At 42.1% G+C, this 12,402-nt stretch overlaps 1 protein-coding gene across 2 annotated transcripts in view; it reads left to right on the forward strand.

Moving 5' to 3' along the window:
- helz (helicase with zinc finger) overlaps positions 1 to 12,402 on the forward strand; it is a 51,723-nt gene that overhangs the window by 34,765 nt on the left and 4,556 nt on the right. For both annotated transcript variants that reach the window (XM_034120756.1, XM_034120755.1), the window contains exons 24-34: positions 1,042 to 1,225; positions 1,932 to 2,160; positions 3,155 to 3,440; positions 6,873 to 6,918; positions 7,704 to 7,891; positions 8,328 to 8,532; positions 8,671 to 8,753; positions 8,871 to 9,381; positions 10,193 to 10,451; positions 10,722 to 11,562; positions 12,058 to 12,355. In XM_034120756.1, the coding sequence (XP_033976647.1) occupies positions 1,042 to 1,225; positions 1,932 to 2,160; positions 3,155 to 3,440; positions 6,873 to 6,918; positions 7,704 to 7,891; positions 8,328 to 8,532; positions 8,671 to 8,753; positions 8,871 to 9,381; positions 10,193 to 10,451; positions 10,722 to 11,562; positions 12,058 to 12,355 (3,130 nt within the window). The remainder of the gene's footprint in view (positions 1 to 1,041; positions 1,226 to 1,931; positions 2,161 to 3,154; positions 3,441 to 6,872; positions 6,919 to 7,703; positions 7,892 to 8,327; positions 8,533 to 8,670; positions 8,754 to 8,870; positions 9,382 to 10,192; positions 10,452 to 10,721; positions 11,563 to 12,057; positions 12,356 to 12,402) is intronic.

Raw genomic sequence — 12,402 nt, forward strand, 5'->3', positions numbered from 1 at the left:
CATGAACTTAATTAGGAGCCTCATTTGACAGCCATGATGCTTGATTCTCTGACAGCTCTTGCCTTTGATTGGTTCCTCTGTAGACTCATGCGTTTGTGGTCATTGGCAGTCTCCGACCCCCCCAAATTAAACTATGGACGCTTCTCTATTTTGCGACCAAACTGTCAGCAATGCCAAATGAATTACCCCCCTTCTCTTTGATACAGCACTCATGTCAAACCATTAACAACATTATCATAATCTTGCGAAAATGCATTGAAAAAGCGTGTCAGTTTGTTATTCCCGTGCAAGTGTCTGATGGGTTTAGCGTCAAGTGGAAGACAATATTTCCCTGACAGTTCAAAGTCTTCGTCAGTATGTAAAAGATCTGAACATGAGTTGAAAAACTGCTCATATGATTTGAAAAAACAATATGTATTCAAAATATCAGCTCTTGCTTTAATAATGTATTTCCAAGCCAAGTTTAGTTTACACACAATACATTGATTGGACATGAAATTATAAATGCATGTACAGTGAGACTCTTTTTTCACTATAAGTCAAAAAGAATTTTTGGACGGACACTATAATTTACAGTTTTTTACTATGTAAAATCTGAATTTTCTTTAAAATAAAAAACATCTATATTGATTCTGACACTTCTCCATCCAACTCACAGATGTAACCTTGCTTTGATAAAAGAAATTATTCATATAACCCTTTTAGAAGTTAAGTTGTAGTCATTTGTTTTGGGCATGTCATTTTTGAGCCTGAAACATGAAAAACAGGCTTGGTGCTTAACAAGTTAAAGTTGTGTTAATAAATATTTGTGTAGTAGTAATACTCAAAACTGCAGGTGTTAAGTCTGTTGGTCAGTAAAATGCATTTGGCAACGCATGATCATAAAGTGCTAAACTTTTTTTCCATTTTAATCAGGCCATAGCATTCAGTTTTATGGCTTTATTAAAATGCCGACATTTTACTTGGAAAATATCCCTTAGTCTCTGAATTCCCACAGGTCTTTTTGTCTTTTTCCCTCACGTTTCCCCTCTGTGTCCTCAGGTGTTTGAGATCGTGGAGCGAGTGGAAGAGTTGCGTAAGAAGTGGCCGGTGGCGTGGGGTAAGCTGGACGACGGCAGCATTGGAGTGGTGTCACCGTACGCTGACCAGGTGTTCCGCATTCGTGCCGAGCTCCGAAAGAAGAGAATGCATGAAGTCAGCGTGGAGAGAGTGCTCAACGTCCAAGGTGAGTGTTATCCAACAGGATCATGCTTTGTATTTGTATTGCATCTACTGTACATGTGTGTATATCCTGACTCCAAAGGAGAAACTAGTGATACAATAAGTACAAGTTTAGGAATATTCTGAAATTATAATTGCCCAGTTGGGGTACTGCATGTACATAAATAATTTAAGACTTAGTATTTTGGGGGTTTATCTGTAGTATTTAAGAGTGTATTACAATTATTGAATGAATGGGAAGTTGATTATTGGAAAAAAGCAGCTATGTCAAAGCATCAAAAATGATAATCTTACCATTTCCCACTGATGATATCAGTGTTAATATTGCCCTTCTTATCATCTAGTCCCAGTAACAGGAGGATATGAGTTCTGGTTTCTCTAACCAATCTCTTGTCTGCTTCATGCAGCTTCCGCTTGTATTGCATCTAACTGCTTTCTACAGGTCATTAAGGTCCTCATTAGTCACACATGAAACATGTCGACGCACATGTGCACACACACAGCCTCTGGAGTCATTAGAAGATCAAATAATTACAAGATAGTTTTCTATTTTAGAAGTTACATGGATTCTTCTTTTTGTAGAAATACTCAAGACATGGCATTGAGGCTAATGGGAAGTCCTTAGAATACATTTTTTTATAACAATCTTTTCCTTTTTATAGCGCTTCTCAGAGTACTCGAAACTTCATTACAATAAATATGTTTTGCAGGTAAGCAGTTCCGGGTGCTGTTCCTCAGCACGGTGCGGACGCGGCACACGTGCAAACACAAGCAGACGGCCATCAAGCGCAAAGAGCAGCTGGTTGAGGACTCGACAGAGGACCTGGACTATGGGTTCCTCTCCAACTACAAGCTACTCAACACGGCCATCACCAGAGCCCAGTCCCTGGTTGCAGTGGTGGGAGACCCCATAGCACTGTGTTCTGTTGGACGCTGCAGGTAAAAAATGTCACTTTTAACTAAAACCTTCAATAATGTAACATAGCAGAGCTCTATTCAATGTGGCAGAGAATGAATTCTCCTCATACCAAACTCTTCTAAAGACTTAATAAATATATTAAATATAATGTATATAAATATGATTCTATGAAATCAGCTACTAAAATGTTGACCACTTTGTTCGGACCTATTTCTATTAGAATTGTTCTCTAATCTCTCATTCACCTCTAGTACTAACCCTCCATCTCCATAGCACAATTTGTTGTAACATGTCAGGTCCTTAGTGTTTGTGGTTGTGTGCAAATGTCATTATGCAGAGAGGGAACAATAACATTGATGTGTTAAAAGGTAAAAGGCTACGTACAATTTCAATGTCGTGGATCAGATTTCCAGAGGGGACCTGATACGCTGCAGTTACTACACACAACAACAGCAAACACTCTTTGATTCACAAAAACAGCATCCTACCATTTATCATGACAATAATGACGATTATCACAGTTAAAATGTAAGCACACTAACATTGTGGGTTTTCCTCTCACTCTTGTATGACTATTACAGTATAAGGACCATTGTATGGCCAAATGAGAAAGTCAATTATTCCTTAAAAGCCCATTTTCACATATCTAGTTCCAGGGAGAATGGTATGATTGTATTTGTTAAATCTGACAGATTTGTAGACTGAGAGATAACGATGCTCTTTGTTCTTCTCAGTCTTGTCGCTCCTGTTTTCCTCCTAGCTTTAATTTGCTTTCCCTTTGGTCTGCTTCATCATTCTGCTGATTTTCCTTCTCCTCACTTTCCTCTCTCCTTTTTAACACCTGCTTTGCACATGCCTTGTTCATGTTTGTTTTTAACAGCCCCTAAGGAGTCATTTGTTACACTGCCAGCACAAAACATTAACTATATGATCCATGAAACACTCAATCCAAGGAGGCATAAAGGAAAATAGAAAGAAAACCTAATCTCCATCTGTTGCTTCCTGTCTTTACAGAAAATTCTGGGAGCATTTCATCTCCATCTGCCATGAAAACTCGAGTCTGCACGGTATCACCTTCGAGCAGATCAAGTCTCAGCTGGAGGCCCTGGAGCTAAAGAAGACCTACGTCCTCAACCCACTGGCCCCAGAGTTCATCCCCCGCGCCCTCAGGCCACTGCTCGGGCACCACGCGTCTTCGCTGTCCCTCCACCCCCTCCACCACCCACATCCTCAGCATGTACAGCCCTCCTCCAGCAAGCAGGGTCCGCAGCAGCTACAGCAGCAGCAGTCCCCCCCTAAGGTGAGGTTTTCAGTGGAAATCATTACTCTTTTCCACCTACATCTTATTCATGGCCATTTTTAAATATGGGCATTTCACATTCGGACACCAAAAGGGTGGGTAATGAATCAAATGTTTATATCTTATTTATGCCTTTACTGTATTTCTTCTGTAAAGAGACTTAGGCTTTAGGACGGCAGAATACAAAAACAAACAGGTGGAGCAGAGGATGATTTGAAAAGCTCAAATGTTAGAAGGTTTTCTATGTTAATGTAATCTGTTGGATAACCATTTATTGGTTTGTGGAAATAGTAAACAAATTATCCAGAATAAATTGAGTGCTCCTTGCTTTTAGAGACAAAACAAATGATAAAAGCTCTGCACACACGGGCACAAAACACATCTCTATCAAAATGATTCGATGTATTTTCCACCACAGGAAATTACTTTCTGGCTGTTCATTTTGACCCCTGAAAAACAACACATAAATTAGCATTGCAGGCTTGGACAGAAGGATGTGGTGTTTGTTTGTGGAGTAGAAACGTCTCCTTGTATGTCCATTCTCCCTGCCCGCCCTGAGGTAAAGGTTAACGAAATCACCACAGCTGCCAACCTGCTGCCGTCTCCCACAGGGACTAATGAGCCGCAGCTCCGCAGCATCAGCTGACTTAAAAGAGCCCCCACAGTTCCTCTCTCTTTCCACAGTCAAACTGTGTGGCTCACAACCACACAGACATGGTGCTATCTCTATGCACTATGCAATAAATGCAGCAAATGCAGCATGTGGCCAATTTATAGGTTGGAGCTCTCTGTCACCACTGTACATTGTACCCACTGTGGTGTTCAGCTAACAAATCCCTGCAGATGTCAAATAAAAATATAGTAAGTTAGTTCCCCTTAAAAATGGTCTCAACCTAGTTACTAATAAAACCTGTGGTGGGTTGAATGTGGTTGCTTAAGTGTGAGTAGAAAATGCATAGATGCATTTGTTGAAATGGTTCAATGTCATAAACAAGCAAAATACCCAAGGACCAAAAAAACTGTAAACGATGTGTAGTTGCAAATACTTGTAAATGGAATCAGAAAGCGTATAGTTTGTGTGTAAGGCATCCATTTACCAGAAATATATGCTTCAGTTGACTCCATATTGTGGCGAGCTGTTTTCTGACACGGATGGTGTTTTGGTGCAAGTATGCAAGTCTGACACTTAAAAAAAAATGTCTTGCATTCCAAAGCTTTATGTAGTTTCAACCTTCAGCAGTATCAGGGCCATTCTCTATGGGGAAATAGGATTTACAAGTGCAATTTCAATTAATTAAACCAACTATGTATTCATTATTTTTGTATGCATCGATTCTTCTAGTAAGAAGTGATACAGTGAGTTGGTGTCGGGAACAAGTGAAATGTTTGGTATTACGTAGCCTTATGTGACTTCCTTTTGGTACATATTCTTGAGCGTTTGTGTTTGTGTGCACATCTCGATCAAGATCTTTCTAGTATCTTTATTTATCTCTTCAACAAACCACAACCTCGTGCTATTGATTGCTCAGCACTACCTCACCGACAGATAAAGAGTGAGAACCAAACTATTACGGCTGCACTTGACATTCAAAATGGTTTAACAAAGACAAACCCGAGGCATCACTTCCTTTTTCTTTAAATTGGATAGTTAAAGTAACATTACAAGCAGGAAGTATATAATCGCTCAGTGTTTTAAACATCCAGTAAGAAGTGCTATGTATTCTCAGCAGATCCTCTCCGTTTAAGGACATTAATCATATTAGCTCAGATGATGTTACGCCCTAAAATAGCAGACTGCCTGTCTGACATCATCTCTGACCTGTGTTAATTTCAAGAAGATATTTCTCGCAATATAGAGTACATGTTACAAGATTGCATCTTTTGTGCATTTACTACAAGATCATTGCATTCTACCGACATTGACTTGTGCTTTAGTTGCAGTAATTTGATATAATATGTCGTTATCTCATGCCAATAAGAAAGGTGCCGTTTCAAATTAAATCTCTTTTATATGTGGAAGCACCTTGTATGTTGGCTGGTTCTCAGTTTAGGTTGAGAGGACATGCTGCCCTTCGAATATAACCATATTTGAAGTACCAAAGAACATTGGCTATGCTGGGTGTGAAGCTGCGGGAAGGAGACGGATCATATTGAGAAAGAGTTCCCTGTCAGTTTTGACAACATCTGTCCCAATATGACCGGGCTGTCTTTCAGAATTTGTTATTTAAAATACAGCATTCACAGCTGAATCTCCTAGCGTCTCATTTTCAGTATTAGTTTAATCTTTCTCAGCAAATGATCTTTTCTTTCCAACATGTTCTTCTTGGTGTATAGAGGCTTTGCCAGGAACATTTTACAGCATTGCTAAAAAAGCCATTCCTATTATGTTCAGTTTTTGATTATGTGATGTCATACATTTTGCGGTACTGGTTTGCATTGTAATGTCAGATGTTCAAGTTATTTATTATTCATCTTTTGTTCAAAACTTCTTGCTGCAATACTTGAAAGTGTGTCTTAAGTGCCAAAGACTGAATTAGTATTAGTAGTAGTAGTAGTAGGAAGTGCCAGAAAAAATGTAGTTTATGGACTTCTTAAAAATTCAACAGAATTACTATCCATTACCTGAAAGATATATAATAATATTAGCTTTATATAATATCAGCATAATAATAAAGGCATTGGAATGTAGCATGTCATGAATTCTCCGCTTGAAGAAAGCATATTTATTGTCATGGACTATCTGTTTACACCTCATTCAACCGAGAGAGACTGCGTTTCACAGAACCAGCCGCAGAAAGAGCTCTAAGTAGATTGTTGTGTATGCTTGCGTATAGCAATTCATAATAAAATAGACAGGATCATCCTAAACTCAGGGATTGGGAGATCTCACGGGAGCTGATTGTGTGTATGGCCTTCATGAGTAATTTAGTGTGTGTCAACATTGATCAGGATTCAGTTGAAACTCTGCGTGTACATGTAGATGCTGGTGCTGTAACTGAAGCCCCCTGGAGATGTGGCACAAAGGTTCTTACTTGGCAGACATGTTAACTCGTATCATGAAATCAACAAAGCAGTCCCAAAATAAATCCAGAGTTAACCGGGGTTATGTCGGACACACGCAGCAGTGTAGCTCTTGTGTGTTTGAGATTTTGGACAGCTTAGTTCTATCCGTGGTTGTTTATGGAATACATTGATCAATGGCTTTAGTGGATTTATTAATGCAATCCTTTAATAATGACTCCTCCATTTAAATGCTTTTATAATTGCACATATTTAAAAATGTTGATGAGTAAATAGAAACTGCCTCTCTACAAGAAAACCCCAAGTTTTACGTTGGCCTATTCTGTAAAAAAAAAAAGCAGTCAAATATTTGTTTAATGCATACCCTTGAAGTTTTGCTTGTGATTTTCTAATGATTCTTTTGTCTTACAGGGAAAACATGCCAACCACACAGAGCATCTACCACCTGAAGGATATGGTGAGCTGAACTGTTACCTGGTTCTTCTGTTCATGTCTTTTTCTTGTTTTTTGACATGTCTGAAATTGCAACAGCAAACTTAAGACTTTTCGCAAGCTTCTTTTTTTTGTAGCTCCAAAGATCATTAGAATAAAAAGCAATTTGATATGCTGTATATGTTGTAGCTCATTTAAGGTGATTAGAATATGAACTTGTCTGGATGTAGATAAAGGAAAAGGGATAGGAATACAATGCAGTTCACATTTGAAACGTATCCATGAAAGTTATACATTACTAAGGTTAATAAATACTGCATCAAAAAAATAAAGGAAATCCCTGTAGCATTGCTGTCATTATCATATTTATATATTTTTGAATATGGCGCACATCTCGACAGCTTGATATGAGCCAGTCTAATGCAGCCGCCCAGATGGATGCATGAAGGCCTGAGGCTGCTGAAGCCATCAGTGCGATGCAGCCCTGAACAACACAGCAAGGAGCTGATAATACGATGTTTACTGCGGGAACACAATGACCTTGCTGCAGCCGCTGAAAAACTGTCAGCCAGCTACATCCATCTACTGAAAAAATTAAATAAAAACCCTTCTTTATCTATACAGGGTTGGCCATCAGCTGTTTTTCATCTCTCTGTTAGAATCATACAGGGTATAATCTGACATGTTCCAAGCTATGAATAGTTAGATATGCTTGGGACTTGTGTGTTGCATGCTCTCAGTGTGTCGTCGCATTACGGTTAAGAACCTTTTGCGCTTACTTGTATTAACATGCCATCTTCTCCATTGCAGTGCAACCCAACCCAGCCGTGTTGATGGGTAACCCAATTCGGGCATTCAGCCCACCCTTGGGAGGCACACCAGCTGGCATGGGCAAGTCACCCAGTCCTGTTCAGAGGATAGATCCCCACACCGGCGCCAGTATCCTCTACGTCCCAGCTGTGTACGGTGGAAACATGGTCATGTCCATGCCCCTGCCTGTAAGTTTCACGTTTTTTAAACTGACACAAATTCACTTGTTAGAATGTGTACAATGCCACTATATCCAATGTGCCACCAGGCCACGGTCATATTCCAATATTATAATCTTCTAATCCGTCTAAATATTTTGTCAAATATCACATTTTGTTTTATAATGCGAGAATATCAGTTTATTCCACATACAAGTTGCCAGCTCAGAATTATACCACAAGTTTGCTCTCATAGAACAATCTTACTAGTTAAATAGTTCCACTTAGTTGAGATTTGCTTATTTCTTACAAATAGTGTATGGCAAGAACATTATTTGATTAATTCATATGCATTTGATATGATGTACAATGTGTTCTCCATATTCCACAGTATGTGTTAACCCTTCTCTCCTGTGTTATGGCTTCCTGATCAATAATCTGTCCATCTGTGTATTTGTTTCCTTAGTTGCCTTGGCCAGGTTACCAGAATCGCTTTGCTGTGGATCCTCGCATCATGAGCCACCCGGCGGCCATGGCCTACAACTTCAATCTGTTGCAGGCCCAGAATCGAGGGTCCCCCATCCCCTACAGTGGGGTCGGGCACCCCTCTCCTCTCGGGATGGGCCAGCCCAGCCCCGACAAGGAGCTCCAGGCTGACCCCATCAGAAATGGTGCGCCTTGAATTTAATTTTCCCTTCGAACAACCACCAAGATTAGCAAATTACTGTAATTTTTCTTCCATCAAAAGAAAGAACGGACTGTATTAAAAAGCCAAGCCAATGGTAATTATGTTTTGTTTTTTTGTTTAGGTAAATTAGAAGGATGTCCAAAGCCAGAACAGAGCCGTCTTCATACACCAGAGAGGAAAACCGCAGACATGAAGGAAAAACAGGCATGTTGTTGACACTTGTGTTTCATTTGTTATTGTTCACCCATAAACAATCTACCTAATTGATCAATGGCCACGCCTCTTTGCTCATGGTGTATTTTTTCTTTATTTTGTATCCAGGGTGATTTAGACACAAGCCAGAGTCGAAGTCTAGACTCCCAGACTGACGGGATTGGTGGATTTCCCAATGCGATGCTGCATCGAAAGGATCCCTCAGCTGCCCAAAGACCCCTGAACTACCACCTGGCCCCACCCAACCCAGCTTTCCCCCCACATCCTGCCAGTGGGAGGGCCTTCCCCCCTCAGTATCCGGTCTCCAGACTTCCCTATCGGGTCGGCCAGCCCCCTCACCCCGGGATGCCCCCCCAGAGTCAGCAGCAGCAGCAACTCAGCCCTGCCTACGCTGGTGGCAGCCACAACGCTTCCTTCTTCAGTGGCACCATTCCCCCCCACAGGGCCGTCCAGTCTCCCACTATGGATGGGTCGGAGTCCGTAGGGGTGGAGGAGATGAGTAGCTCCATTAGGACTCCGATGGGCCACGCGGGGGGCCACCACCCAGGCCTGTCGCAGCATAACAGGGTCAACAGCTTTGGGGAGGACGGACAGGATGGAAGCATGGGAGAGAGTTTGGGTGAGTGGAGCATTATGTTTCCCTTTTGTAAGGCAAACCCTTAACGTTTGGATGAGAAATGGTGACTTTGTTTTGTAGATTTATTTTTATTTTTTAAAGACAGAATATTTTTGATTGTTTGGTTGGTTGTAATACAAGCTTGATAATTTGGGTAAAGACTAACCTTGAACAAAGTATTACAATTACATTTTTTTTTTTTATCAAAAAAAGACATTTGATTTGACTGTAGTTCCTATCCCGATAATCTGACTTATTTGCAAGATCCTTTGATTTCTGGGAGGCTAATAAGTAGCTGCCATTCTTAATATTCACTTTGATGTTGGCCCATATTATCACTTGGTATTTGGTCTGTGGGACTAAAGCTAGTGTTGTTGATTAAAGCTCAAGCAATGTTTTCTTCCCCAGTGAAAATCTTTTTTAATAATATAAATCTTTGATTCAATAGCACATTACAACAACTTAAAAGGCAATAATGATTCAAAGAAATGTTCCTTAATTAAGATGCCTTTCTTGATTTTTCTTTGTTTTGGATTAACTCCATAAGGAGTGATACTCTATGATTTTATATATATTTGCAAACAGATCCTTGTTAGCTGAATTGAGTTTACATGTAAACTCTGCATTGATTATGATGGGACATAATCAGATGTTGTGTTATCATATGTAATATATAAATAAATATGCAATTTATTTGATACGTTTCCTTAATCAAAAGATTGTAAAACATCCTAAACTTAACTGTACAGTACATCAGACCACCGAGTCATGAGGACAGTGATTTTGAAAACTAATCTTGTGGTTCCACTTTCAGACCTCCAGGGGCCCATGGCTCTCGAGGCCCTGAGCCAGCAACAGCAACAGCAGGCAGCCAGGCTGGGCCAGTGGAACGAGGCGGGCCCTTTCCTCCAGGGCGGCGTCGCCTTCCCTCTCCCTCAGCAGCTCGCCCACCTGGCTCAGCCCGGCATGGCTCGATTCCCCCATCAGCTGCTCCGGGCTGCGAGCTGGGGCCTCGGTGCCAACATGGAGGACGAGGCTGTAACCTCTGCCACCTCTGGGCCGCCTTTCAACAGGTAACAATGACCCAAAGTTTCTTTAATATGCATTTTTGTTGGTCTGTAACCTATATCTAAAGACATTTTAGTTTTACTTTTGAACATGTTATGTATGATTTTAAATTGAGTGTGCAGAAGAGCAAACTAAACAAGATAATTACTTGAAATTGGACTGTAAATATTGCTGTTGAATGTTATTTTTGTTGGTTGCCCTTCAGTTATTGTTGTTTTCTTTTCCTCGCTGCTGCTTGAATGAGTTTGGGTGTTGAATACATTTGTAATTCCCAGGTACCCGGGTCTCTTGAGAGAGATGCCCCCTCAGGAACAGCCTGAACCCAGGGATCCAGCTGAGATGCAGCCCCCACCTCAATCCCGTCTCCTCCAGTACCGCCAGTCTCAGTCCCGTTCCTCAGGTGACCCTTCATCCTCATTGGCCGCCACCTCCAATCATGCTGGCCCTTACCCATCAGGACCCTACTCCCATGACCCAGGCCGCGACATGCTCAATGAAAACCTTCTGAACAACGCAGCTCTGCAGCAGCACCCGGCCAACCCCCTGTATAACGCTGGTAACTACCCGCATCAGCCCCCTGCCCACTCTGGCAGCCCCCCTTCCTCCCAGGTCAAATACCTTCTGCAAGAGGCCCAGTGGCCCCACGGTGGAGCTGCGTCAGTGAGCCCACCACAGCAGAACCACCTGTTGGGGAACCAGGGTCACAGCCTTCCTTATGCCATGCCCATCATGGCTCATCCAAGCAGGCAGCAGGAGCAAGTCCACCTGATGCAACTTCACCATCAGCACCAGCAGCAGCAGCAACAACAACAACAACAGCAACAGCAGCAGCAACACCACCAACAACAACAACAACAACAGCAACAGCAGCAGCAGCAGCAGCAACAACAACAACAGCAGCAGCAGCAGCAGCAACAACAACAGCAGCAGCAACAGCAGCAGCAGCAGCAACAACAGCAGCAGCAGCAGCAGCAGCAACAACAACAACAAGTACAACAACAACAACAGCAACAGCAGCAGCAGCAGCAGCAACAAAGTCAAGGTCCAGACCAGGAGTCCTACCACCCTCTGTCGCCCAGAACATCAGCAGCCACAGCCCTTCACAATGTAGATGAGGTATGTTTCTTTCATTTGGACTTTTATTTGAGTCATTTGGTCACATGTTCTCCACCTTGTTACAGTTTAGATTATATGATTGGATTAGCCGAGTTGTCTCGAATGCTCATCTCTGTGTTGCATAAAGTAGAGATTTAGCATTTCCTGATAACATCTGAATGACCTAAATCTCACACATTTGATAAAGATGCAGAATGAGAATAACAATGTGTAGCTCAGGTGCTGTGTAACGGGAGAGGAAATGGATTACAGGTTACATTTTTAGTGGCAAGTTCAATTTGAATAGAAAAATGGAAATAGTGGTGAATGCATAAAACAGATATTTGGCAAACGCTTGCACAGAAGTGTTCTCTCTTTCATTGATGCCTCCATCACTGAATGAGAAGCTGCTTATGGGTTTCTTCCTCTTTTAAGGATATTTTGCACACCGTTCTGTCAGTCTAAATCTCTCCCCCATTCCTCTTCCTCATCCATCTCACCTTCCTATCTGTGCAGTATGAACCCAGAGGTCCGGGCCGGCCCCTCTATCAGCGCCGCATCTCCTCCACCTACCCGGATGACTCGTCTCCAGCCAACGCCCACGCCGCCCTGTCCCAGCAGCCCCAGCCCTGTCCGTCAGACCCCCAGGAACACCCTCATCCACACATACAGCACCATCAGCACCCACACGCCCCCTACGGTTACCCCCCACATGACGTCTGGCCGAGTAACGGCGGAGGCCCCGGTCCTGGTCCGTTCCAGAACATTCCATGTAACGGAGCCGCCACCCTCGCTCAGCACCGGGACTTAATGGGTATGTTTCAAGATTCAAGGCTTTTATTGTCATACGAACATAGCTAC

The sequence above is a fragment of the Trematomus bernacchii genome, unplaced genomic scaffold (assembly GCF_902827165.1).
Source record: "Trematomus bernacchii unplaced genomic scaffold, fTreBer1.1, whole genome shotgun sequence".
Taxonomy (NCBI): Eukaryota; Metazoa; Chordata; class Actinopteri; order Perciformes; family Nototheniidae; genus Trematomus; species Trematomus bernacchii.